Source organism: Theropithecus gelada, chromosome 15 (assembly GCF_003255815.1).
Source record: "Theropithecus gelada isolate Dixy chromosome 15, Tgel_1.0, whole genome shotgun sequence".
Lineage (NCBI taxonomy): Eukaryota > Metazoa > Chordata > Mammalia > Primates > Cercopithecidae > Theropithecus > Theropithecus gelada.
This window is the reverse complement of record NC_037683.1, coordinates 729615-756950: the sequence shown is the minus strand read 5'-3', so window position 1 is coordinate 756950 and position 27336 is coordinate 729615. Positions and strand designations below refer to the sequence as shown.

The following is a 27336-nucleotide window of genomic DNA, read 5'->3' as shown; positions in this document are numbered from 1 at the left end:
AAAAAAAAAAAAAAAAAAAAAAAAGAAAAAAAAATAAACCAGAATTTCATTTCTCCACACCCAAAGAACTGTGAGAATCCTGACCAGCAGGGAAGAGGCCATCAGCAGACACCAGGGTTGAGAAGACATTCAAATGATAGAAAGACTGACCAAAGTTGTTTTTTAAAATTTTACTCATTGAAAATTTTTTTCTTGAGACAAGGTCTTGCTCTGTCACCCAGGATGGAGTGCAGTGGCATAATCTTAACTCACTGTAGCCTTGAATTCTCGGGCTCAAGTGATCCTCCTGCCTCAGCGTCCCAAGTAGCTGACACCACAGGCCCACACCACCACCATGCCCCATTACTTTTTTTTTATTTTTTTGTAGAGACAGATTTTGGGGCACCCCCTGGTCTAGCCGCACGTATGCCCCCCAGTGGTGGTTCTGGGAATGACCAAGGTTGGCTACTCAAGTCAGTTGTCTGGGTGAGTTAGAGTGAGACACACACAGACACACTTCGCAGGCGCACCTGAGGGTTGGGGGGCGTTGGGGGTGGTTTTCGGGTACTTCTCGGCTCCCGGGCTCCCCAGGCCTCCCTTCCCAGCCCTCAGGCCGGAAAGCAGGGGTGACAGAGCACACAGAGACACAGGAGATTCCACAGCGGAAGGGGAGCTGACCCGCCTGCAGGCAGGCACCAGGACAGGGGCAGGGAGCCACCGGGGCCATCTTGCCCCTTTCAGGGTCAGGTTGTATGTCTGCTCTCTCCTGCCCCCACAGAGGCAATGCTAACAGCAGAGGTGTGACTGCCACAGCTCCCTCCACCACTGCGATTATGTCTCCGTATTTATTCCTGCTCACGGGGGTTTTACCTTACAGACAGGAGTCACACCTGTGATTCTTGCCCTTAGAAGCTCCCGCATCCCGGCAGGAGGTCCCCACACAGCCCCCAGACCACACCCCAGGTCTCAAGGTTGGTCGCTCTGCGGGGTGCACGTCCGGCCACGGGGCCGCCTGGGGGGCTCCTTGGGGTTGTGTCGTGAACGTGGATGTGCAGGCCTGGGCGTCTGCACTTGAGCGCGGGACTGGCTAGAGCAGGGCAGGCAGGTCGCCGGGGCAGGCGGGGGCCTCCTCCCGTGCCATTCCTGAGTAGCCACAAGAGTGCGTCCAGGCAGGTGGCAGGCAACACTCCACACCCATGCGAGGCGTGACCCGGTCACTTGGAACAGCTGGATCGGTTGCATCTTCCTCCTTAGCAATAACCCTCACGAGCATCAGATCCTTCCGGGAAGGCCATCGTGCGATCAGGCCGCACCCGGATCAGCAGGCACGGCACAGCGGGGCAGTAGACACCCTCAGAAAAGGTGCCAGGGGGTTGCTGGGGCTGGATGGCTTGTGTACTCATCAGTCACGATACTTCAAGAGCTGTTACCAGATTACCTTCAAAAAAAGGCTGTAACAGGCCAGGACAGGAGGATTGCTTAAGGCCAGGAGTTTGAGACTAGCCTGGGCAACACAGTGAGACCCTGTCTCTACAAAACATAAAAGAATTAGCCAGGCGTGGTGATGCCTGTAGTCCCAGCTACTCGGGAGGCTGAGCGGATGGGAGAATCGCTTAAGCCCAGGAGGTCAAGGCAGCAGTGAGCCCCAGCCCGGGTGACAGAGCAAAACCCTACCTCAAATTAAAAAGGGGGTTACCTTGTCGCTTTCATTGGCCTTTCCATGATTCCTGATGGGATGAGGACTTTCTTCATGGAATTACTGGCCAGTTTCCTGCTCTGTGAATGATCCCTCCACATCTCTGGTCACTTTTCCCTATTGGCTTTTGTCATTTTCTTTAGCAATATATAAAAGCACTTTAAATCTTAAGGACTTTAATTGCTCCCATGTATGGCCAATATTTATTATTTCTTTCCCAACTATTTCTGGCTGCTGCTGCTGTTTTTGTATTTCAAGGGAGGCGAGGGCAGGTGCAGCAAAGTAGCCGAGGTTGCCCTGGTCACCAGCCCCCGGCCTGGCCCAGCCTGCCTCTGCGTGCGGCCACCTCCTTCCCCGTTGGCACTTCTGCGTCTGTGTCTGCTCCTGGGGCTGCTGGCTTCGATGTCTCTTCCTCCTTTCACTTCCCCCGGCGGTTATGGCATGAGGAATGGAACCTCGTGGACCATATATAATACCCCCCAGGCCTTACTCGCTCCAGCAGACCCTACGGACCGGACTGTGTGGGACACGCCTGCGGCCACAGCAGCCACCAGATGGGTTGGGACTGCAGGGTCCCTGTTAGGACAGGGACAGGGGAGTGTCTGGCTGTTCTGGGACTCTGAGCTCAGGTGACGGATGGATGTGCCTTTCAGGACTGCAGGTGACGGACGGACATGCCTTTGGAGCAGTGCAGTGTGTGGGCACGTGGCAACCTCGCGTGCCGTCCTACTTTGAGGAGCGCCACCCTCGAGGCCTGCATGGCAGCAGCAGCAGATTCCAGGCAGTGGCGACTTGTCTCATCAACTCTGCAGAAAGGCGACGCGAATCCCCCCGTGATTTCATGATATGTCACTTTCAAACAGCATGGGCCACTGAATAACAGAAAGTCTATAGGCATTTGGTATTTACCTAAAACTTTATACATTCAAATTGGCACCAAAACCTGTCTCCTCCCGGACTCCATCTAGAATGTCCTAGAGCAGCTGGAGGTGGCTGATGGATGTGTGACCGCTCCCAGCACCCCGGGCCTCAAGCCTGCTAGGCTGTGCCAGGCTGTGCAGCCTGCCTCTGCGTGGGGCTGGCACCCCTGGCAGGCCCCTTGACCCTGACCCTAGCCCAGCTGATACCTGCTGTTCCATCCCCCAGCCACAGGGCAGGGAACCAGCTGGTAGCCAACATGGCTGTGCCCAGTAGTGGTTTGGACCCTGGGGACACCTGAGGTTGAGAGAGTGGCCCTCATCTGTGGCACACTGCTGACTGCACACGCAGGGTGGCCTGAGGGGGCAGAGAGCCCTCTCCCTGGTGCCCTCAGGCGGCAGGGGAAACGGGCTGTCTCTGCTCTCCCCTCCAGACCTGGTATCCCCCTCTCTGAGACTGCGGCCCCCCCCCAGCCCTCCTGCAGCTCCTCTCCATCCCCTCCCACGTCGGCCCCCCCGGCTGTGCCCTGAGGGGTGGTCTAGTGGCCCAGCTCCAACTCTGTCCAGGCAGGAAGGCCCTGCAGCAGTGACCTCAGAGGAGTGGGCCCAGAAGCTGGGCCTGGGGCAGCCCCTGGAGAGCACTGAGAGGACAGACCCATGCGGCGGCCGAGGTGGAGGATCAGGTTTAATGGTCACTATGAGGGGTATCGTACACCGTTCCGAGCCCGGCCCCCGCCCCAGACCTCCCTCAGCCGGGAACACAGCCAGGTGCCCTCAGACCCCTGGCTCTGCACAAGGGGGGCCTGCCCCCTACCCCAGCTATATACACGAGCGCCCATCCTGCCGACTGTGGACAAAAGCTGGGAGCTCCTCCGAGTCAGGAGCCCCTACAGTCCACCAGCTGCGCGGCCGGGTCCAGGGGCCCACTGCGGTACCGGTGACGTTCTTGAAACCCAGGACCCAGCCCCAGCCGGGCCCCTGCCAAGCCCCAGGCCTCTGTGCTGGGATGGAGCCTCCAGATTGAGGCTGGTAAAAGCTGAACTCAACAGCAGCAATGAGAGTGCTGGGTGAGCCTGGGGGGATGGGGAGCAGGCCCCACCTGGAGCCTCCTCTGAAGGAGGGGACGCTGCGCCCTTCCCTCCTGCTGCCCAGATGTCCCTGCCGGGTCTGGCGCCGGCTGAGGTCTGAGTAAGCGGGGAGAGGGGGTGGCAAGAGAAGTGGAAGTGAAAGCACAGACAGTCGGAGACTCGGCCAGTGCAGACAGAGCCAGAGACTCGGCCAGTGCAGACAGAGCCAGAGACTCGGCCAGTGCAGACAGAGCCAGGCTGGGCAGCCTGGCGACGCTGGCCCCACGCACACGGGCCACCCTGGTGCTGGTGATCGATACGGCAGGGAGGGGGTGGGCAGGGAGGGTCCTGAACACATGTGGGCTGCTGGGCTGGGGTGCCTATGCTGTAACTAGCAGCACAGTGCTTAACTAGTTAACAAGAAATGCTGCTTCCCTTTGAACTGTTTCGGGGGTGTAGAAATTGCACTTATTTCTATGAACCCCATGGAGGGGATTCCCAAAGCCGAGCCTCCAGGCGAGGCATGGCAGGTCAGTGCCTGGCCGCTGAGCATCCACGGGCCATGGGGCGGGATCCTCCCGGCCCCCAGGGACTGAGGCCTCTGTGGCCATGGGTGCGGTGAGGACCGGAACCCACGGGGGGAACCTGAGCAACGTCTGAGGTGCCCTGAAGTGGCTCCAGGCAAGACCAGAGCCGCACAGTCCCGGGGAGCATGAGGCGGCCCAGCCCCAGGTCCCTGTGCAGACGGAGCGGCCTGATGGCGACTGGGCGGAGGCCTCTGCCCCTCACAAGACGTCGTCAAAGTCCAGCAGCTTTGAGTGCTGGCGGCTCTTCCAAAGGCGATACAGCCGGAAGTCAAAGTACGTCTCGATCATCTGCTTCCCTGGGCGGAGCGGGGGGCAGGAGGCTCAGGCCTGGCCGGCAGCCTCGGGATCCCGCCCCACCGAGGCCCCACAGCGGCTGCAGAGCTTGGGCCCAGCCTGGGTAACTCACCTTGGGCTGAGAGCTCCAGGGGTGACTCGAAGGTGACCCTATAAGGAGTCATGAGGGTCCTGAGGTTCTGGAACAGCTGGAAGAAGGGGGGTGCCGTGAGTCTGAGGCAGAGAGATGGGGAAGGAGGAGGGGGGAAGAGATGGGGAGCAGGGCCCACCCTCTTTTCTCAGACCCCCCAAACCTGGCTGCACTCAGGCAAAAGGGATTTCTAGGGGAATGCCCGGGTCAAGGAAAAAAAAATGCCAGGAAACACGGAAGGCCCTGCCTTGTCTGTCCACGTTGGGGGTTTCCAGAGGCCTGGGGTGGGGCCTGGGAGTCACTGTACCTTCTCCCCATTGGGGTTCCCCAGAATGTAGCAGCCCATGATGTGGATGACGTTCGGCTCTGGGTTCACTTTACTCATCAGGCGGCTCAGCCGCTTCCAGAAGCTGGTGGAGAGGGGCGTGTCACCCAGTGGCAGGGACAGGCATCCTGCTCCACAGAGGGGACCGTGGGGGAGGGACACTCCGGAGCCTGGACTCTGCCTCCAGCCCTCCCCGCGCCCAGGGCACCCGGCTTCTCACTGAATCATGTCCTCTTCCTTCTCCACTTTGGCAAAGGTGGCCACCTTGTTCTTGAGCAGATAGAGGTGTCCAGGGCCTCCCTGTAAGAAGCTGTGGTCAGGCACCTGCTCCTCCTTCCTCCCCCTCTCCCACACACATGCACTCGCGCACACGCGTGGGAGGTGTTTTTGGTCGTCCTCTCTGGGCCATGTCTCTTCCCCTTGGTCTCCCTGACCCTACGCCTCTTCCCCTTGGTCTCCCCTCCAAACACCTCTTCTTCTTCATCTCCCCCACCACGTCTCTTTCCCTTGGTCCTCCACAACTTCTACATCTCTTCCCCTTGGTCCCCCCCCCCCCATGCCTCTTCCCCCCGTCCCCCCCCCCCAGGTCTCTTCCCCTTGGTTCCCCCACCCCATGCCTCTTCCCCTTGGTCTCCCCCAACTTGACCTCTTCCCCTTGATCTTCCCCCACCCTGCCACGATTCTTCTCCTGGGCCAGAGAACACTGAGCCCCACCTGGCAGAAAATCAGCATCTTCCAGATCTTGGCTCCCTTGTGGTAGACGTTCAGCTTCCTCTCTATCTCCTCTGTGGGAGAGTGGGTGTGAGCGCTGCGGCTCCCACCCCAGCCCCAGGGGCACCCCCTGCCTGTGTCTGCTCTCCCAGCCCCAGGACCAGCAGAGAGGGGCCAACGACACACATACCAAGGATGTCCTCGAAGGTTGCGTGCTCATGGTCCTGGGGACAGACACAGGCCACAAGGCCACATCAGGGCTGCATCAGAGCCAGCAGCGTCACAGCCCGCTGGGGACCTGGGGTGCCAGCGCTGGCCCAGCGTGGGGCTGCAGGAGGGGATCTGTGGGGGCAGGCCTGGGGCGGGACTCACGTAGAGGATGGGGATGATGGAGGGGTCGTCCCGGCGGATGATGGTGGGGATGTACTCAGCCTTCGGCACCTTGGAGGAAATGAGCTAGGGAGACAAAGAGCTGCTCAGGGGCCCCAGGCCCATCCAAAAGCCAAGGGGCTGTGGGAGCCCCCATGAGGCTACCTTCTGGCTGCCAGGCAGCCCAAGGGTACAGCCCTGTGAGACCCCCTCCCGCAGGCAGCCGGAGAAGGCTGCGTGGTCCCAGGCAGAGCTGGCTGGGCTCTTGGGACAGGGCCGAGTCCTGCTGGGGTGCAGAGGAGCACTGCCCGGGCTGGGCCTCACCATGACCTTTGGTGGCACGAAGCCCTCGGTGTCGCACGCCACGGCCTCCAGGCCCTTCTCCGTGTCCCAGTCCAGGTCCTCGAAGGCCTCGTCCAGCGTGCAGTGGGAGCTCTGCAGGTCACTGCCTGGGAAGCAAGAGGGTCACCAAGACAGCAGGCCTGGTAGCACCTCCTGTCCTGGCCACGGCCCCGAGGCCCACAGTGCCCGAAAGGCCCGTCCTGGAGGGTCCTCCAAGCAAGTGAGAGGACTATGCAGAGGCCGCCGCCAGCCCGGCAGGACACGCCTGCGGACACCACTGGGTAGCGGCCTGATGTGGGGAGGGAGACCCTGGTGCCAGGCTGGTGGACGGCGCGTGCAGGCATCAGCTCCAGCCAAGTCGGCAGGGCGCCTGGGAGGGAGTGGGGGCGGGCACTGCAGTCCCCTGCCCCTCAAGGCCTCTTGCGAGTGGCAGTGGGCACAGCCCTACAGGCGCCCCCGGCCAGCACTGCCGCAGCCGTTAAGTTAGCCCCATTTTTGAGATCGGAGATGCTGAGGGCGTCCCCATCTCACAAATAGGCAAACCAAGGCTCAGAGTGCAAAAGCGCAGCCCAGCGGCCCTGGCAGGGGACCCCCAGCAGGGGTCTAGGGTCTAGGGGAGGCTCTGGGAAAGGTGGGCGGGCCTGTGCGGGGCACCTACTGTCTCGGGAGTCGTGGGAAGTGTCGGCTTTCATGGGGGTGGGGTCGCTCCAGGACCGGCTGAAGCTCCGCTCGCGCCGCTCAGCGAACGCTGCAGAGAGCAAAACCCGCATTAGCGAGCGGGCGAGGTGGGGCCTCTGGAGACTCAGGCCCCAGGCAAGGGGACCACGGGGACCCTGGGCAGAGGATGCTGATGTGGGTGTGGCCTAAGGCACATGAAGCAGACACGGACCGGAGACTCGGTTGGTTCAGGGGCAGGATCTGTGAACACTGGGGCGGGGCCAGAGGCGGAGCCTGGGAGAGGAGGAGCCTGTCGGGCTGGGGGCGTGGCTGGGGGGAGGAGCCTGTGCCGGGCTGGGGCGTGGCTGGCGGGGGGGGGGCCTGTGCCAGGCCGGGGGCGTGGCTGGCAGGGGAGGAGCCTGTGCCGGGTTGGGGGCGTGGCTGACAGGGGAGGAGCCTTGTCGGGCTGGGGGCGCGGCTGGGAGGGGAGGAGCCTGTGCCGGGCTGGGGGCGTGGCTGGGAGGGGAGGAGCCTGAGGCAGGGCCTGGCTGGGGTTAGGGCCGGGGGGGCCAGGAGGGCGGGGGGAGAGGGGGGGGTCGTTCTCAGCACAGCTAGCAGCACGCAAAGCCCCAACCAGCCAAGCGCAACGCCAGCCCCCCACCCCCCCCCACAGGGCCTTACTCTGGGCCTTCACCCTCCGGCTGCCGACCATGCGCAGGTGTTTGCGGAAGTTCCTGGGGGAGGAAGTGAGGGGCTGAAGGCCTTGAGGGGGTGGCGGCAGCCCCTGCCCACCTAGTGCCCTTCGGGCTAGCGCTCTACTCTCACCCCTTCGGTGTGGGAAGCCAGTGCTCTCCCTGGCTCCTGGCACCATCTCCCACCCAAAGGCAAATCCCACCCAGTGCTCTCCCCATGAGAGCCTTCCAGGGCTCCCCTTCGCCTCCAGAACAAAGGTGCAGTGCCTGGCGCTCTGGATCAAGTTTCCTCCGAAGCTGCATTCCCAGGCTCTGACCTTCCATCCTCGCCCGGGACTCACACCCTGAGCCTCCATGCCCATGTGGCTGAGGATCCAGCCTGCCTGCACTGCAGCAGAGCGGGGCTCCTGTCTGCACCACCCCATGGCGGGCTGGGGGCCTGCAGGAGCCCCCTCTCCTGCTCTGTGTCCTTGAGCCACCTCAGGGGCAGGTCCTCTCCTCCACCAAACTTTGGACCCTGCCAAGGCCCAACATCCGAAACGGGCAAAAAAGTTCCCCAGACATAGCTCTGTAGTTGGAGCGGGGGAGGGGGCCTTGCCTCTGGCCCCATCCCAGACAGAGACCCGTGCCCTCGGAATGCAGGACAGAGGGTGAGATGCTTTCCTGCAGCCCGGGCCACATGGCCTCTCCTGCCTGCCACGTCCCCAGAGCAGGGCCAGGCCAGTGGTCGCCACCACCCTTCCCCCATCAGGTCTGCCAGGGCCGAGGGGGCCCAGGCCAGGCCAGCACAGACCAGAGATGGACCCTGGTGGCGAGTGGCTGGCAGGCCCTACCTCTGGATTACAGACGCGGAATCATTCTCCCGTTTCCGGCGCTTCCTCTCCGCGTAGCCCCTGAACACCCTGGGAAACCACCGCGAGTCAGCACTGCCCTTGGCCGGAGGCAGGAGGGACACAGACGTGGGGACAGTGGTGCGAGCAGAGGGCCCAGCAGGGCGTCTGGGGCATGGGGCCAGGCAGAGGAGTCCCAGCCTGCCTCACCTGTTGAGGCCCAGCTCCCGGCAGGCCCTGCTGCGACCTCGGTGCCCGCTGGGAGCCAGGCCCACAGAGAGCGGCACTCCCTCAAGACCCAGGTCCCTGGCCTGCCCAAACCTATTTGGGGGTGGGAGGGTCTCCCCAGGGACAACGGCTGTGCCCTTAGGCACCAAGTCATACAGGTACTTACGAGATGCTGAAGCCAGGGCCAAAAGGGATGGCGTGAGAGAGAAGACACAGTGAGCTCAACCCTGGGCCTCCCCTCAGCCCCCACCCGGCCCCTGCAGTTCCCTTCTTGTCACTGACCCAGTAGATCCCTCACAGGTAACCCAGCCGCCAGCAGGATGCTGGCTACACTGCCAGCCAGCCCTGAATAGGCAACGGAAGCTTATGTCACTGCAGCCCATGCCACCAGGACCGGTTGCTGAGACCGGGCAGCCTGAGGCTGGGAGTGGGGTGGACTCCCCCTGTGCAGGGCACTTCTTTGGTGTGGGGGCCACTGCAGCAAAGGGAACTTCCCTGGAAGGAACCCCAAAACAGAAAACCCAGATGTATGTCCAGACAGAGAAGAGCAGGTCCCTGGGGGGACCCCAAAACTGTCATTGCCTGTGGCACATATGAAACAGAAGTAGGCTTCTATTTAGGAGTTGAGGGAGGGCAGACACAGGCTGAGGAGAGGGGATGGGAGCAGGAGAACCACGCCACACCCCACACCCCACTGACAGCTCATCAGCTGCAGCCCTGGGCCGGGTCCCCTGACCAGAGGACTGTGGGGGGGCTGGGCACCAGCCATGAGAGGGGAAGAGCAGCCAGCCCTGGCCTCCCTGGCAGGCCTGGCACAGCATGGGCACATGGGGCTGTTCAGAAGCAGCCACCCTGGTAGGCCCAGAGGCTGGGAAAAAGCCGTGTTTCCTGAGCAGCAGAAGGAGGCCACCCGGCCCTGACCCCACATCGTGGAACAAGACTCACGCTTGCATAGTTGTGGTTGCTGTCTGGAAGCTGAAAAGATTTTCCTTGGGGAACCAGGTACGAATGGGGATGTCGTCTAAAAGAGACAAAAATGAGCGGTGGCTGGGTGAGGTCTCTCCCTCCCTGTTGGGAAGCAGATGCTTCTGAGTCCGGGGGTCAGCAGCAGCGGGCAGCCAGGGCGGGTGGGGGGAGGCTGGCACAGGGTGGCATCCCCCCACGGGCCCAGAGGGCAGTGCTCAAATGTCTGCTGCTCACTCACCAAGACTATGCTCTTGGTGACCTGACGCTTTCATTTTTTTTGGCTTAACTTTCCCTTTGGCCACCCAAAGTTTGAGGAACATTCCTTTGAAAGCACGGTCTGTCTCCAGGAGGCCCAGGAAAAAAATGCATCTGTTTCCCTTGGGCATCTGAGGCCTTCTCCGCAGCCCCCATGCTCTAGCTGGAGGCCCTCGCTGAGGCTGGAGACCACCTTGCTGAGGGTTGTCCCCTTCCCAGGGGCCCCACAGCCTTTCCCTGATGCCCAAGTGTGGGGACCGTGGAGTGACATTCTGCCTGGTGGACAAGCTACCACTCAACTCAACAGTCCTGGGGAAACGGGCCCACTGCCTGGCTGGGCCCCAACAGCTTCCCAGGACTCTTGGAGGGCAGCCCAATCTCCCGATTAAGCGGTGTTTCCTCCCTATATATCCCTTAAGATCCTCCCAGGCCCCCTCCTCTGGGAAGCACTCCTTGATTGACCTGGTGCTAGCAGGGCCAAAGCAGACTGTGAGGCCTGGCAGATTTTGCTGAGGAGCTGAGGGAACTCACGGCTCATAGAGTGTGGAGGCAGCAGCAGGAGCCTGCCGGGTTTAATCTTGAGTCCGCTGGCATACTGTGACCTGAGCACCCATCCCCTGTTCCAAGCCTCACAGTGGCTGCTGCTGTCAGACCCTGGCAGTGGCATGCACCCCCAAACCTGTCCATGCCCCGACGCAAGCCCCTCACCAGACACACGGTCAACACTGTACATCCTCTCCAGCTTCTTGCGGCGGCCAGAGGTCTCAGGCAGAGGTGGCTGGTCCAGACCAAAGGCCCGAGGGGTGGGGCCAGGAGCCAGCTGTGCACATCCGGGGCATTCCTTAGAGCCCTGGCGGCTGCCCGCCCAGCTCTGGCAGGGCCTGCTGACATCCTCCCGGCTGCCGCCAGGGCTGGCGCGCAGGGGCTGGCTGTGGTGGTGAGGGTGCCGCTGCCGCCGCCCCTTCACCACCGCCAGCTCAATGGCCTCCGCCTCGGGGCTGGGCAGCAGGGCAGGCTCCCCAGAGATGGTGTACACTCGAGGCTGGGGGCCCTCGCCTGCGGGCTTCCTAATGCCGGGCTCCTCTGAGAGGCTGCCCTCGTAGCAGCCGTTGGAGACGAGGGACAGGCGGCGCTTGTTCTGGGGGGCCGGCTGCATCTCGGGGGACCCGTCGTGGCCAGAGTAGGCATCAGCCAGCAGGTGATCTGGGAGAGACACTGGGTGAGCCTGCAGCGGCGTGGCCCCCCGCTGCTGGTTTCATAGCAGGCCGAAGGCAGAGAATACCCAATGGGCACCTGGCGTCTGTGGGGGGCTGGGGCTGCTCAAACCCTAGTCACTGGCGTGTTTCTGAGCCCCTCACTCCTATCTGGGCCTGAAGCCCCTGCATGTGTGTGGGGGCGGGGTGACTCCGCGCTACCTGTGTACGGTCCTGCTGGGTAGGAACATGCAGGCCACCCCCCAGCCTGCGATCGCACCGTTTGCCTGGTGCCAACTTCCCCCTCCCCCCACCAGCTGGCCCCCAGAGGCAGTGGTGCCAGCCCTGGGGGAGCCAGGAGGCCTGTTGCCATGCCAACGGCCCAGGCGGGGTGGGTGCCATGGTGACGAGCGGCTGGGAACTGCTCCTGGGGCTCGGGCAGGGAGGGCAGGGGATGTGAGGAAGCCAGGCCGGCAGGGCGCCCGGCCCACGCGCAACCAATGCCCCTCACGCTCCACCCCCGGAGGCAGGGATCAGCATCCCCTGGGCTGGGGGGTCTGGGCAGCCCTGGCATGGCCTCGCGTGCCCTACCTGCGCCGTTGCGGTTCTCAGGGTGACTCTGGGACAGGTACTCTCCAAACGCTCGAGCTGCTCTGAGGGTGGACAGAGAGGGCACGGTCGGAGGCCACGGCACGACCCTCCCAAACACAGGGCGGCACAAGAGCCGGGGATCCGGTCCCCAGCCAGGCCTTCGGCGTTGGAGGGAGGGTCGGGGGTCGTCCCCTCCGGGAGCCCACACACCCTTGGTACTGGTGCGCCCTGGCCAGGCCTGCAGGCCCGGCCCCTGCCCGTCGGCCCGTGGAGAGGGGTCGCGAGGCTGGTTGGCTGCTGTTCCCTGGGGAACCGAGGCCACTCCCGACCCGGGGGGTGCGCTCGCCCACCATGCGCTCGCGAGGGGAGGGGACAGGAGGGCAGGGCAGGGGGCCAGGAAGAGGGAGGCGCGGCGAGAAGCCAGAGGAGGGGGCGCGGGGCGCGGGGAGGGCGCCGCAGTGGGAGAGGCTGGGGCCCGGGAGCCCGGGGAGCACCGCGGGGCAGGGGCGGACTCGGGCGGGGTCGGGGGTCCGAGGCGGGGTCCCGGGAAGGCGGCCCCGCCGCACTCACCGCACTTTGGCCGCCACCGAGGACATGGCCTCGCTCCTCAGCGCCCTCCTCCTGGAGGCGGCGGCGCCCATGGTCGAGGCGGCGGCGCATCCCCCGGGCCTCAGAGCGCGCCCCGCGCCCGCCGCCTCCGCCGGGGTAGCCGCGCCGCGCCGGGGGTCGCGCTTGGGCTCGGGTTCGGGGTCTCGCTCAGGCTCCGACTCGGGCTCGGGCTCGGGCTCGGGGTCGGGCCCGGGCCCCGCATGGCCGCACCCGGCGCTCCGCGCGTGCCGCCGCTCCCGGGAGAGCGCTGCCCGGACCGAGGGCTGGCCCCGCCCATCGTGACGTCAGGACCCGGGCGGGCTCGGAGGGGCACTCGGTCCCGCCCACTGTGACGTCAGGGCCCGGGAGCGCTCGGAGAGGACAAGTGACCCCGCCCACCGTGACGTCAGGGCTCGGGTTGGGGGCGGGGCCGGACGGCCTGGCTCCACGCCCTCTCGTCCAGGCCTCCAGAGCGGGGAAACTGAGGCCAGCGGCCGCCTGTTCGCAAAGTCCTGGGCCCTCGGCCCTCATGATCTGCAGGGGTCACAGGGCGGCCGATTCTCCCTCCCCTTACACAAAAGGGCTCCCTGTGCAGTTTGGGACCTGGAAACTGAAGGGGAAGCCGGTTTAGGGGCACCCAGTGTGCTCGAGGCCAGAGGGAGCCAGAGGGTCCTGTCCTGGTCCTGGGGGCCACAGCTCCATGCAGACTCTGGGAGCCCTACCTGCCTGGCCTGCAGTTGCCACCCTAGGGGCTCTCAGGCCCCAGCAGTGGGGTCATTTGAGGATGGCTGGGGACTGCCCAACCTCGGCGACCACCCATATCAGGGACAGCCAGTAGTGTTTCTTTGCGACAGGGACCTCAGCCCGGGGGACACGTCCAACACTCAGATCCACCTTTATTGAAACATCACATGGCAGCATCAGGGCTCCCACACCTCACAGGGCTTCGGGGGCCTCACAGGGCTGCAGCGGGTTCACAGGGCTCCGGGGGGGCTCACAGGGCAGCAGGGAGGCTCACAGGGCTGCAGGGGGTCAGAGGGCGTTGGGGGGGCCCCACACGGGGGGCGGGGGGCTGAGAGAGCAGCAGGGAGGCTCATAGGGCTGCAGCAGGTTCACAGGGCTTTGGGGGGCCTCACAGGGCTGCAGGGGGCTCACAGGGCTCTCACAGGGCTGCAGGAGGGGTTCACAGGGCTGCAGGTAGGCTCATAGGCCTTTGGGGGGCCTCACAGGACTGCAGGGGGCTGACAGAGCAGCAGGGAGGCTCACAGGGCAATAGGGGGTTCACAGAGCTTCGGGGCCCTCACAGGACTGCAGGGGGGCTCACAGGGATGCAGGGGGTTCACAGGGCTTCAGGGGCCTCACAGGGCTGCAGGGGGAGCTCACAGGGCCCTGTGTGCAGGGCTGCAGGTACAGAGAAGAGGCCCAGAGAATCCTAACACAGCCTGGGGCTCCGAGGAAAGCTGGGGCTTCCAGCAGGGCAGGTACAGAGGACCCTAGGAGTTGGCAGCAGCCTCAGCCTTGGGGACAGTCCCACAGAAGACACTGCATCTGGGCTCTTTAGCACAGGCCTCTACCCATCCTGGTCAGAGGAGCCCTCGGACAGTTTTGGGAGAGCCAGGCTGGGGTGTCCATGTTGCAGCAAGGACTCGTCCTCCTGCAAGCAGACCGTATGTGGCACGTGAGGACTAGGCAGGGACGAGGCTGTGCAGCGCTGGTAACCCAGTGGGACCACAGGGAGGGAGTGTCCGGCTCAGGGCGAGGCACTGAGGCTCAGCTGCGGGCATGAGGTGGGGCCACGCCCAGCTACTCACCGAGTCTGAGCCCCGCTCCGCCGAGGTACTCTGGAAGTCTGCGTATGCATCCCTGGGGACGTCCAGCAGCTCCTCCTCATACTCCGTCTGGTAGTCAGATTCGTCTGGCGCCGAGGGTAGGGCCACATCAGTTCCCTCCCAAGGAAGGGACCATGCCCAGCACAGCCACACTCAGAGGCAGAACTGGTCACAGATGCCCACCCCTGCCCCTAGGTGGCCAGGGGCCCCACAGGCAGCCACCCGGTCCCAGGGCAGCCCTGCACACCACCCCTGGTGTTTTTTTTTTTTTTTTTTTTTTTGAGACAGAGTCTCGCTTAGTCGCCCAGGCTGGAGTGCAGTGGCACGATCTCGGCTCACTGCAAGCTCCGCCTCCCGGGTTCACGCCATTCTCCTGCCTCAGCCTCCCGAGTAGCTGCGACTACAGGCGCCCGCCGCCTTGCCCGGCTAATTTTTTGCGTTTTTAGTAGAGACGGGGTTTCACCGTGTTAGCCAGGATGGTCTTGATCTCCTGACCTCGTGATCCGCCCGTCTCGGCCTCCCAAAGTGCTGGGATTACAGGCGTGAGCCACCGCGCCCGGCCAACCACCCCTGGTTCTGTCTGCCTCCAGCCTTGCCCCAGCATATCACTTGGTAGGTCTTCCACAAGGACAAGGGGTGGGTAGACACTCCTCCCCTTGTCAGCCAGGCACCCTTAGGGCTCCAGCACCCCAGACCAGGCCTCTGTGGACAGCAGCTGCCTTGCCCAGGGCTCTCTCAGCCCACAGCAGCCACGAGAAGGCGTCTCCCGGGAGAATGTCCAGTTCTGCTGTCAGGAGGCCACTGGCCGAAGGCCCAAGCGCAGGGCCCTGGATGGAGCGTGGAGGGGAGTGGCCCTTCTGGCCCTGCTGCCCCTCCAACAAGCAGCCTTCATTCCCATTCCCACTGGGTGGGGTGGGGTGGGAGGCAAAACGTGGTTCTACCTCAGGCCTGAGGTGTGGCTGGGACTTGGGGTGAATGAAGGGCAGAGGCTGGGTGGCCCAGGGTGGTCAAAGTCCCACTGCTGTGGGTACACGTGGTGCCCGGGATGGAGGAGCGCCACCAAGCACCCCAGCTGCTACAGCGTGGCCATGGACGTGGGCAGGAGGGGAGGCCGTGGGCCTCTGGGGTGGGGGCGTCGAGCCCAACACAGCATCAGGAGGCCACGCAGCCGCGAGCACCTCATCTTGGGCCTCCACTCACCATCCACCATGGCGGGCTTGGCGGGCTCAATGCAAGACACAATTTCAGCAAGGTCCGTGAAGGAGGCGTTGGGACAGGTGAGGACCTGGGGGTGGGGTGAGGACAGCATGTTGCCCGTGGACACCCACCTGCCAGTCCCCAGCCTGCTTCCTGTGGGAAGGCCCCACCCACCCTGTGCCCTCTCTGTAGCCTCCGCCTGCCCCCCAAGTTGGGGCAGGGGCAGGGGCCGGGGAGATGCGCAGTCCTGAGCAATCCTTGTCCTAGCCCTGGAGTCTTTGACCAGTGGGGCAGGGCCTGTGGCCTGAGGAACTGGGCGTGGTCTGGGGAGCTGGGCGTGGCCTGGGGAGCTGGGCGTGGTCCCGGCGCCCGCACTCACCTCACTCGAGGGCCTCTTGCTTGGGCCCTGCTGGTCGCGCAGCATCTTCTCCAGCACGCCACTGCGGCCCCAGATGTCAAACACCGTGCGCCCGTGCTGGTACCCCACTTCCTGTGCACACCCCCAGGGCCCCATCAGGAGGTGTGGGGAGCCCTCCACTTCCTGTCTTCTCAAAAGGGGGAAGCGGGGAGGGGCAGCCACCGGAGTGCCCTCCGCCCGCCTCCGCCGCTGCGGGTGTGGCCGGCACTCACGCAGATCTCGTTGAACTTGCTGAAGTCCAGGGTGCCGTAGCTGTCGATAGGGGGGCGCAGGTACTCGCAGTAGTCACTGCTCTTCACCACCTCCAGCTGCCGCACGCAGCACACGTAGGCCAGGCGCGTCTGAATCTCCGCCATGTTCAACACCTGCTACCGTCACAGCCGCCTGAGTCTCCTGCCCTGGCCCCTACCCCGTCCCAGCATGGCCCGTAGTGCAGGACAGGTTCTGGGGACCCATCCTCCGACCTGGGGCTGCGGGGAGAGGGTAGCAGCTCCCGGCCGGGGGTCCCCCCTGCAGGCTGCCACAGCCTTCAGGCCCGTCCGGCCTCGTCCCTTCTTTCCCCCGAGCTGGGCTCAGGCAGGGGTGGTGAGGGGTCGCCCCAGACCTGCTGGCCTCAGAGCCCAGGAGTGGCCCCCACTTCCCTGCCACAGGACAGGTGTGGGGCTGCAGGGAGGAGCCGCAGGGACAGCCCAGTTCGCCCGGTAGCACCCCACCTTGACTTTCGTGGCCAAGGGGTTCCAGCGTTTCCACAGCAGCCACCAGCCAGACAGCGCATCCCCATAGTTGGTGAGGTCCGTCTCATCTCGGCTGCCCACATCAATGGCAATCACCACTTTTGCCCCCATGGACCGGGCCACATCCGCTAGGGAGAAGCCAGCCCTGGTTACCCCCTGGACAGGCATGCAGAGCCAGGGGACGGGGACAGAGCCTGCCTCCCTGAGACCTGACCTGGGGGCTGTGGGGTCTCCTCTCTGCCGTTACCCACACGCCCAGCTCAGTGGGCTGCTGTGGGCACACAGCTGTGTCCTGGGCCATTCTGACCGCATATCCCACAGGTGACAGGAGTGGCCTGGTCCCCAGCAAGGCCGACACCTGCAGGCTGTTAGTTTCTGACTGTGGGCACAGATGGGGCTTAATTGCTCCCAGTTACTCGACTTGGCCTTTGTTCTGCACGCTGCTGAGCTGACTAACAGGGCCATATGCTGGAGCACATGCTGCCGGTGCCTGCGTGTGCGTGTACACGCGTGTGCATGTTCTCGGAGCTCTGATGCCAGCTTGACATTTTTCCTTGGCACACTCTAAGGAAAACGTGTTCCAGCCCAGCCTTCTCGGAGCAAAGGCAGCAGCAGCAGGGGCCGTGGGGCGGCGTGACCCAGGAGCCTGTGCTCCTGTCAGGTGTGGTCCCCACAACCGCAGTACCTGGGAGGTTGTTGATGTAGCCCCCATCCATCAGCAGGTGTCCGTCCTTGGGGTCACAGAGAGGGGGCATGTAACCGGACAGGGACATGCTGGCACGCACATACCGCCACAGGGAGCCTGGGGAGGGGGCCCGGAGTCGCTGGTTACCCGGAGGAGGCTTCTCCTGGGTCCAGGGGTCAGGGCCTTGCCTCTGCAGTCTTGGAGCTGGTAGGTCCCACCTCACTGAGGCCACCTCCACAAAGGGAAGCACATGGCCCAAGGGCTGAACGAAATTGAGTTCTTTCTCTGGGGTCGCACTGCATTACGTGTGCCCAGGACTTCCAACTGCTGTGACCTCCTCACCCCAGGAGTGAGGGAGCCCCTCACTTTGTCCTCCCACATGATGTCCATCAGTCTAGCCCACATCACTGATTCTGCGAGGGTCCTGTCTGGCCTTCTGAGGTCTCTGGCCCAGGCCACGCCCCCTCCTGTCTGAGGTCTCAGGCCCAGGCCACGCCCCCTCCCGTCTGAGGTCTCTGGTCCAGGCCACGCCCCCTCCTGTCTGTGCGCCTAGTAGGGGCATCCTGCGTCCTCCATGGACAGAGCTGCCCACAGGAGACCCCCGCGACCTTCCCGACCCCCGGGGCTGCTGGGCTCTCCCCCTGCCCACACCTCGCACCCAAGCAGCCGCCCCTGCGCGGCAGGAGTGCTCACCATCGGTGTGGACCCGCATGGCCGAGGCTGTGATGTCAGTGGTGATGGCGAAATAGGGAATCCACAGGTCCTGCGGGCGGACGGGGCTTAGACGGACCCTCTCCCATCACGCTTCTGTCCCGTGTCTGGGGAGGCTGACTCAGGGCCAAGAGGCGGGGGCCAGGAGGGGACAGGCACTGGGGGCTGGGTGGGGGTTCACCTCGATCTGCCGGTCCTTGAAGACGCTGCAGATGCTGCTGTTGAAGCCGGCTCCAGAGAACATGGATGTGATGGGGTAGGTGAGGTCCAGTGCGGCCTTCATCATGGACGTCATGCCCTGGGGGCACATGTGCAATTGACAGAAGGCTCCCACTCTCCCTGCGGGCTGCCACAGCAGACACATGGCGTCCCAACGGCCGCTCATGAATGGAACAGGGGTCCAGAGTATCCTTGGGCCCCACCCAAGGTCCTGATCTCACAAGAACTCCCTATCACAAGAACAGCATGGAGTAAACTGCCCTCATGATCCAATCACCTCCCACCAGGTTCCTCCCTCAACACATGAGGATTACAATTTGAGATGAGATTTGAGTCGGGACACAGATCCAAGTCATATCAACAGTACCATGACATATCCATGGAGAATAGTCTCCTGACAATTTTCTACCTCTAAAATTGGTAAATAATTTCTATTCTGAGGGCGTTTCTATTCTTTGGCACCCTGGCTGGAGCCTCAGAGGGAGCAGAGGCTGGTGGACACCCACAGGGCCTGAAAGCCAGGATACAGCCCTACCCTCGGTCCCTTCCTGACCCCTAAGCCCTCGCTGGCCCTACCCTCACCCCCCTGCCTGGGGCCTCCTCGGCTTTGCCTGCTCAGCTCTGGGGCAAGGCCTGGCCCAGGCCCGTGGCCGGAGGTCCGGGAGGAGAGCTGGGGGCAGGCTGCTGGGCACATGAGGTTCCTGGGCCAGGAGAACACAGTGGAGTGCTCTCGGGAAGGTCAGAGCCACCCAGTCCTGGCTCACATGCCACTGTGGCACTCCATCGGGGGTCCACTCTCTTGGGCTCCTTCTGGGTGGGCCTGGGGCCCATCCTTCCTCAGTGAGGCAGGCAGGACTCGAGACTGACCTCGAACTAGCCTCACAATGCCCAGTGTGGGTGGAGAGGACTCGAGACTGACCTCAAACTAGCCTCAATGCCGAGTGTGGGTGGAGAGGAAGGGTCTTCCCTGCCACAGTGAGCTAGGGCTCAGGGAACGGAAGCTGGGAGGGAAGCGCTTGGAGCGTGGGCTGGACGTGCTTACGCCATGTGATGCAGGCAGTGAGAATGCCTCGGCCACAGGCAGAGGAGACCCCAGTCCTTCCCTGAGGAAGCCCCTGCCCAGCACCAGAGGGGCTTACGGAGCTGAGCCAGACCCCAGTGCCTGCCGTCCCCTCTCCTCAGCACGAGGGGTGGGCACACAACCCCAGGCCCACCTTGCCCCCAGCCAGCTTGCGGGCCCAGGGTTCCCAGCATGGAAGGAGGACCAGCCCAGAGAGTTCTGGCCATTCCCACACCTGGCCCCTCAGCGCCAGAGCCGCAGAGGGAGGGACAGGGAGAGGTCCACCAGGTGCTCTGGGACAGGACCGGCTCTGAGCCACCTCTGCCCATGGCGGGTTCTGTCCCGAGGACACTGTCCCTGAGGCCGTCCTGCTGCGTACCAGTCCCCAAGCCCTCTTTTGAGCGGCACACTGAAGGTGACCAGGTGACTCGTTTTAGGGAAAGACACATTTCTGGAACAGAGAGGGGAGCCGGCGTCAGTGGCCTCGGGACCCGCTGGCGGGGCTGGCGACAGCCCCAGGCCACGTGAATGCAGCACAGGTCTGCTTGGGAGCTGCTGCCGCACAGGGGGTGACGAATTTTCTTTCCTTTTAAAAGGAGAACACGAACCCTTCTGATCCCACTCATGGCTCCAACCAAAGCTCGGTTTTGTTTCACAAAAGCAAGTGTGGCACTGAGGAGGGCAGACGGCGGCCACGTCTGCTGGGGAACGGAGCCCGGCTACCTCGCTCTGCGGCCCGAGGGGAGCCTGTTCTCACCGCTGTCTTTGATGCTGTATTTGGTATTCTGATTCTGGAATCCATTTATCACAAGGCCAGACTAGTGGCCAAAGTAGTTTACATCTCTCCTGTGACACTGAGCCGCCCTGACCTGATCTCACATCCCCAAGCCAACATCTCCCTGCCCTAAATCCACCCAGGCTTCGTGCCATGCACCAGGGACAGCCCCATGGCCCCCAGCCTGCCGGGAGGACTCAGTAAGCCCATCCTCAGCTGCTCACGCTGCCCTGCCTGGCCCTTGGGTCAGAAACCCCCATGGAGGCTTCGTGCCTCTAACTCCTAGGGGCTGTGACAATCAGCTCCTTTTCCACGATTTTGGCCTCCATGTCATCCTGCAGCACCTCAACCACCTCAGACCCAGGCCGCCTCCCACCACCAGCCTCCACCATCTTAGACCCAGACCGCCTCCCACCACCAACCTCCACCACCTCAGACCCGGACACGGATCAGACCGCCTCCCACCACCAACCTCCACCACTTCAGACCCAGGCCGCTTCCCACCACCAACCTCCACCACCTCAGACCCAGACCGCCTCGCACCACCAACCTCCACCACCTCAGACCCAGGCACGGATCAGACTGCCTCCCACCACCAACCTCCACCAACTCAGACCCAGGCATGGATCAGACCACCTCCCACCACCAACCTCCACCAACTCAGATCCGGGCACGGATCAGACCGCCTCCCACCACCAACCTCCACCACCTCAGACCTGGGCACGGATCAGACCGCCTCCCACCATCATCTCTACCATCTCAGACCGGGGCATGGATCAGACCGCCTCCCACCACCAACCTGAATTCGTGCCTTCTCTTTGCTGTTCCTTTGCCTCACAAGCTGCACTGGGAGGCCTCGGGGTGTAGCCTCCTCAAGGGCAGGGCCCTGCAGAGCCACATGCAGAGGCCAGCGGCCCCAGCGTCCCCCAGCACCAGCATGGACCTGGGGGGCTGTGCTCCAGTGAGGGTGGTGGGTACCTGCTTACCTCAGCCCACTGCTTGGCCCGGATCCGCATCTGGCTGTAGTTCCGCTCCTCAGAGTACAGGGCACCCATGAAGGCCCCGATGGACGTGCCTCCCACCATATCCACAGGGATGCCGCACTCCGCCAAGGCCTTGAGAACGCCCACCTGGGCACAGCCTCTACACCAGCCAGGGACACAGAGTGAGGAGTGAGCACGAGGCCCAGGCTGTGCCCTGCAGAGCCTCAGAGGTGGCCACCTGCCACCACTTGCTCATCCTCAGTTCCCAACTCCTCCACAGGCAGAGACGCTGACTCAGAGAGGGACTCCAGATGCAATTTAAAATTCCTCTTTCTGGGCTCACGCCTGTAATCCCAGCACTTTGGGAGGCCGAAGCGGGAAGATCACTTGAGGCCAGGAGTTCGAGATCAGCCTGGCCAACAGGGCAAAACCCCATCTCTACTAAAAATACTAAAATTAGCCGGGCGTGGTGGTGTGCATGTGTAATCCCAGCTACTTGGGAGGCTGAGGCAGGCGAATCACCTGAACCCAGGAGACAGAGGTTGCAGTGAGCTGAGACTGCACCACCACACTCCAGCCTGCATAACAGAGTGAGACTCCGTCTCAAAAAAAAATAAAAATAGAAAATAGAAAATAAATAAAATAAATAAAAATAAAATAAAATAAATGAAATCCCTCTTTCTGGAGGTACTGAGGGATTGTGAGGCTGGGATGGGGAGGAGGGTATCCTGAGAGATGACTGGCATTGGCCTCTTCTACCCACAAACACGGCTGCCTCCAGCAGGGCGTCTGAGAGGTGGCAGGAAAACTGGAGTTGAGGCGCCCTGGAAGGGAGGAGCCTGGGAAGCGTCCTGAGGGGCAGCACCCCAGGAGTCAGGTGAGCTGAACGTAGACCAGGGAGCACCCCTGAGACGAGGCAGCCAGCACCCAGGGCCTCCAATCACTGCTGCTGCTTTCATACCGAACGTCCACTACTCAACCAAAGATTACCAGTCATATGAGAAGAAAAGCCTCATATAGGCTTTTCTTTTGGCCTCATAGCCAAAAGAAAAACCAGACAATAAAAGTGGGCCCAGAGTACACCCAATGACCATGCTTAAAGTGTGCAAGGAGCCGAAAGGTGGCATCAGCAGATGAATGGGTATAAGGCAGACAAGGGAAGAGCACCCAGCCCTAAGGAGGGAACGTGGACGCGAGCCACAGCAGAGAAAGGCCCTGGAGGCGTCTGCCGTGGTTTGGCTCGGTGTCCCCACCCAAATCTCATGTGGAATTTTAATCCCCAGTGTTGGAGGAGGGACCTGGTGGCAGGTAACTGGATCACAGGGGCACATTTGAGGTGGGAAGTCAAGGCTGCACTGAGCTGATGTCATACCACTGCACTCCAGCCTGGACTGCAGCGAGACCCTGTCTAAAAAAAAGCTCTGGGCCGGGCGTGGTGGCTCACGCCTGTAATCCCAGCACTTTGGGAGGCCGAGATGGGCGGATCACGAGGTCAGGAGATCAAGACCATCCTGACTAACATGGTGAAACCCCGTCTCTACTAAAAAAATACAAAAAAACTAGCCGGGCATGGTGGCGGTGCCTGTAGTCCCAGCTACTCGGGAGGCTGAGGCAGGAGAAAGGCGTGAACCCGGGAGGCGGAGCTTGCAGTGAGCTGAGATCCGGCCACTGCACCCCAGCCTGGGCGGCAGAGCGAGACTCCGCCTCAAAAAAAAAAAAAAAAAAAAAAAAAAAAAAAAAAAAAAAAAAAAAAAAGTTCTGGAAATGGACAGTGGTAACGGTGGCACAACATTGCAACAACATTGTATAATTAATTATATTAATATATTAATACTTAATTGGATACTCAAAATGGTTAAATGGTAAATTGTTATATATATTATGTTATATATAAAATATATATAAATATATAAAAATATATATATAATATATGTGTGTGCACGTGTGTATATATATGTGTGTGTATATATATATTTTTTGAGATGGAGTCTTGCTCTGTCACCCAGGCTGGAGTGCAGGGGTGCGATCTCGGCTCACTGCAAGCTCCGCCTCCCGGGTTCACACCATTCTCCTGCCTCAGCCTCCCGAGTAGCTGGGACTACAGGCACCCGCCACCATGCCTGGCTAATTTTTTCGTATTTTTAGTACAGATGGGGTTTCACTGTGTTAGCCAGGATGGTCTCGATCTCCTGACCTCGTGATCCGCCCGCCTCAGCCTCCCAAAGTGCTGGGATTATAGGCGTGAGCCATCGTGCCCGGCCATGCTATGTGTATTTTAACATAATAAAAAAGAACCATATGTAATACTGCCACGGAATATTAAATACTCAGGTAAGAGCCTTAAAAACAGGTTCAAGTCGGGAGGCAGAGGCTGTGGTGAGCTGAGATCATGCCATCGCAGTCCAGCCTGGGCAACAAGAGCAAAACTCTGTCTCAAAAAACAAAAACAAATTCAAGGAATTAAAAACAAGAGTGTCAATTCTGGCATAAAACCAAATGGAAATTCTAGAAGTGAAAAATATAATAACAAATGAAAAACTCAATGAGTGGGCTTAACAGCAGAACAGAACAGCTGAAGAGAGAAATGGTAAAATACAAGATGGGTCAGAAGAAAATATTCATTGAATCATGAAGCATCAAAAGGATAGAATATGTAAAATATTGTTTTACAAAATCTGTAAAGGAATTTGGGAAACATGGGATCTGGCACCAAACTCTAATGTATGTGTAATCGGAGCCACAGAAAGCAGATGGGGAGGGAGCCGTATCTGAAGGGACAGTGGGGCATGTTCTAGAGACAGACGTCAGGCGTCGGAATCAGGAAGCATTACAAATCCTAACATAAATCAAAAGAAAACCATTCCCATGTTGTCAAAAACCCAAGGCAAAGAAAAAAGCTTTAAGCCAGCCTGAGAAAAGAAAAGACATGTTACCTTAACTTTTCTGTCCTCTGAGTGGTTGGGAGAGAGTACATATTTACTATGTTTCTTTATAGGCAATGTCTGCTTGTCTAAATGTTAGGGGGAAAAGAACAATTTAAATAAAAGAGAGTAAAATTAAGCAAATAACAAAGATAAGAGCACAACTTACAGAGCCAAAAACAAACATAGAGAAGATTGACAAAGATGAAAGTTGGTGTTGGAGGGACCAATTTGATGGATAGCCCTGGTGAGGCCGATCCAGGAAATGAAAGAGAGAAAGCGTCAATGATGAACAGGAAAGAAAATGGGAACATCGGCGCAGATGCTTTAGTTAAAAAGACTGAACAGCTTCATGCCATAAATAGAAAAATTCAGATAAAATGGGCACATTTTTAGAAAAACCTAACTTACCAAAATGACACAAGAAATAGAGCATCTGAGTAGTACTGTAACTTAGTAAAGATTAAATAAATTTAATCTATCTTTTTTTTTTAGACAGGGTCTAACTCTTGCCCAGGTTGGAGTGCAGTGGCGTGATCACAGCTCACTGCAGCCTCAACCTCCTGGGTTCAAGTGATTCCCCTCCTGCCTCAGCCTCCCATGTAGCTGCAACCACAGGCACACACCATCACGCCCAGCTAATCTTTTCATTTTTATAAAGACGGCGTCTCACTATGTTGCCCAGGCTGGTCTGGAACTCTTGGGCTCAAGAAATCCTCCCTCCTTGGCCTCCCAAAGTGCTGGGATTACAGGTGTGAGCCACTGCGCCTGGCCTGTGGAAGGTGTTATGTAAATTTTGTTTTAGTTATTCCTTGTATGTTTCATAAAATTCACTGGTGAAACCATCTGGACATGAAACTTTCTTTGTGGGGATTTAAAAGTTACAGATTCCATTCTGGCTGAGCACAGCGGCTCACACCTGTAATCCCAGCAGCGAGCTACGATGATGCCACTGCACTCCAGCCTGGGCAATAGAATGAAACCCTGTCTCAAAAAAAAAAAAATAAAAATAAATAAGCAAAAATAAAAATTTTTTTAAAAACCTTCCAGAGAACAGGAAAAGAAGATGACCTTCCCATTTCAGCTTATGAAGCCAGCAAACAAACCTTCATACCAAACCCGGTAAAGACATTTCAAAAAAGGACAATTTCAGTCCAGTCTTACTGAGGTTTGAATAGAATCTAGCAATATACAAACAGGATAACTTCAACATCATGACGAAACAGGTCTGTCCCAGGAGCACAATGTTGATTTTCATTGGAAAATCAATGTAATTAACACATTAACAGATTAAAGAGAAAATACAATCATCTCAATAGAGTCACAAAAATAACTATTCATGATTAAAAACAAAACAACAACAACAAAAAAAAACAAAAAAAACAAAAAAAAACTCAGGAAACTGAGAATAAAAGGGAACTTCCTCAGTCTGACCAAGGGCAGCCACAAAAAGCCGACAGCCAAGATCACACTCAGTGGTGGGCTGAACACCTGCTCCCACGCCTGGGAATGAGGCTTGGGTGTCCACGCCCACCATGTCTATCCACACTGCACTGGTGGTTCTGACCAGCACAGCAAAGCAAGAAAAAGAGACAGAAAGAAAGTACATATGCATATTGGACGGGAAGAGAAAATACTGTTTGAATCTCAGAAAATATAAGTATGTGTGTAGAAAGTCAAAAAGAATCTACAACAAAGCTACAAGAATAAATGAATTGGCCGGGCGCGGTGGCTCACGCCTATAATCCCAGCACTTTGGGAGGCCAAGACGGGCGGATCACGAGGTCAGGAGATCGAGACCATCCTGGCTAACGCGGTGAAAACCCATCTCTACTAAAAATACAAAAAATTAGCTGGGCGAGGTGGCGGGTGCCTGTAGTCCCAGCTACTCAGGAGGTTGAGGCAGGAGAATGTCATGAGCCCGGGAGGCGGAGCTTGCAGTGAGCTGAGATCCAACTACTGTACTCCAGCCTGGGCGACAGAGTGAGACTCCGTCTCAAAAAAAAAAAAAAAAAAAAAAGAATAAATGAATTTAGCAGGGTTGTAAGATACAAGATCAGTTTATAAATATCAGTTGTATTTCTATATACTGGCAACAAAAAATTTGAAAATGAAGTCTAAAAGATATCATTTACGGCCGGGCACAATGGCTCACGCCTGTAATCCTAGCACTTTGGGAGGCCAAGGCGGGTGGATCATGAGATCAGGAGTTCAAGACCAGCCTGGTCAAGATGGTGAAATCCCGTCTCTACTAAAAATACAAAAATTAGCCGGGCGTGGTGGTGGGCGCCTGTAATCCCAGCTCCTCAGGAGGCTGAGGCAGAGAATTGCTTGAACCCAGGAGGCGGAGATTGCAGTGAACCGAGATTGCACCACTGCACTCCAGCCTGGGTGACAAAATTAAGACTCTGTCTCAAAAAAAAAAAAAAAAAAAAAAAAAAAAGATACCATTTATAATAGTTTTTTAAAAGCCTGTAAGACCCTTAGAAATATAGTTAACAACAAAAGATGTGCAAGACGTCTACACTGAAGATCGCAAATCATGGCTGATCACCACTATGCGAGGCCTAAGGACACGGGGAGATCCATCTAGATCACGGGCTGGAAGGCTCAATGCTGTCAACTACTGATGTACAGATTCGACATATTCTCCCATCCAAATCTCACAAGGTTTTCTTTTTGGAGATGCTGACGAGCTGCTTTTAAAATTCACATGAAGATGCAAAGGGCCTAGGACAGCCAAAACAATTAAAGAAAAATGGAAAATTGAAGGAACTACGTGACTCCTCAATGCCAAGACTGACTATGAAGCTACAGTAACGAAGACAGTGTAGTACTGTCATTAAGGTAAGAGAAACACACCAATGGAACCCAGCAAGGTCCAGACGGGCTCACACCTGCAGGGCCACTGGATCTGACAGGGGCCTCAGCAGTTCGGGAGGGAGGGAAGGTATATTCGTCCGTTTTCATACTGCTCTGAAGAAATTCCTGAGACTGGGTTATTTCTAAAGAAAATGAGGTTTAGGCGGGTACAGGGCTCAGCGGGATTACCCAGCACTTGAGCAACCATACCCAACCTAAACCTCATTTCTTTATAAATTACAAGCCTGTAATTCCAGCACTTTGGGAGGCCGAGGAGGGTGGATCACCTGAGGTCAGGAGTTTGAGACTAGGCTGGCCAACATGGTGAAACCCTGTCTCTACTAAAAGTACAAAAATTAGTTGGGTGTGCTGGTAGGTGCCTGTAATCCTAGCTACTCGGGAGGCTAAGGCAGGAGAATCACCTGAACCCGGCAGGCAGAGGTTACAGTGAGCTGAGATTGCACCACCACACTCCAGCCTGGGTGACAGAATGAGACTCCGTCTCAAAAAAAAAAAAAAAAAAAA

General features: G+C 59.4%; 2 protein-coding genes across 9 annotated transcripts in view; both read right to left on the bottom strand.

Annotated features, from left to right (window-relative positions):
- Positions 1 to 3258: 3258 nt before the first annotated feature.
- On the bottom strand, positions 3259 to 12718 carry NSMF (NMDA receptor synaptonuclear signaling and neuronal migration factor). Of its 7 annotated transcripts, XM_025359606.1 has the most exons (16): positions 12400 to 12718; positions 11830 to 11891; positions 10754 to 11248; positions 9770 to 9845; positions 8991 to 8996; positions 8600 to 8668; positions 7756 to 7808; positions 7076 to 7165; positions 6400 to 6524; positions 6079 to 6162; positions 5897 to 5930; positions 5710 to 5780; positions 5216 to 5295; positions 4978 to 5080; positions 4653 to 4728; positions 3259 to 4542 (listed from the first exon to the last, which is right to left on the bottom strand). In XM_025359606.1, exons 1-16 carry the CDS (start codon positions 12468 to 12470, stop codon positions 4445 to 4447), a joined length of 1593 nt encoding a protein of 530 aa, XP_025215391.1. In that variant the 5' UTR covers positions 12471 to 12718; the 3' UTR covers positions 3259 to 4444. The 7 variants fall into 7 exon arrangements, with proteins under 7 accessions (XP_025215391.1, XP_025215395.1, XP_025215393.1 ...); XM_025359610.1 differs by lacking the exon at positions 7076 to 7165; XM_025359608.1 differs by lacking the exon at positions 8600 to 8668.
- A 1060-nt stretch (positions 12719 to 13778) lies between these two features.
- PNPLA7 (patatin like phospholipase domain containing 7) overlaps positions 13779 to 27336 on the bottom strand; it is an 81594-nt gene continuing 68036 nt past the window's right edge. For both annotated transcript variants that reach the window (XM_025360718.1, XM_025360717.1), the window contains 10 exons: positions 21032 to 21188; positions 18173 to 18289; positions 17974 to 18043; positions 17281 to 17397; positions 16575 to 16723; positions 16074 to 16226; positions 15823 to 15933; positions 15447 to 15531; positions 14229 to 14332; positions 13779 to 14071 (listed from right to left, as the gene is read on the bottom strand). In XM_025360718.1, coding sequence (XP_025216503.1) covers positions 13988 to 14071; positions 14229 to 14332; positions 15447 to 15531; positions 15823 to 15933; positions 16074 to 16226; positions 16575 to 16723; positions 17281 to 17397; positions 17974 to 18043; positions 18173 to 18289; positions 21032 to 21188 — 1147 coding nt within the window. In that variant the 3' untranslated portion in view covers positions 13779 to 13987. The remainder of the gene's footprint in view (positions 14072 to 14228; positions 14333 to 15446; positions 15532 to 15822; positions 15934 to 16073; positions 16227 to 16574; positions 16724 to 17280; positions 17398 to 17973; positions 18044 to 18172; positions 18290 to 21031; positions 21189 to 27336) is intronic.

Coding starts and splice junctions, on each gene's coding strand:
- NSMF (XM_025359606.1), bottom strand. CDS start 12,470: ATGGGCGCCGCCGCCTCCAGGAGGAGGGCGCTGAGGAGCGAGGCCATG. Junction 6,163..6,399: donor TCGTGCCACCAAAGGTCATG/GTGAGGCCCAGC, acceptor TTGTCTCCCTAG/CTCATTTCCTCCAAGGTGCC. Junction 4,543..4,652: donor CCTGGAGCTCTCAGCCCAAG/GTGAGTTACCCA, acceptor CGCTCCGCCCAG/GGAAGCAGATGATCGAGACG.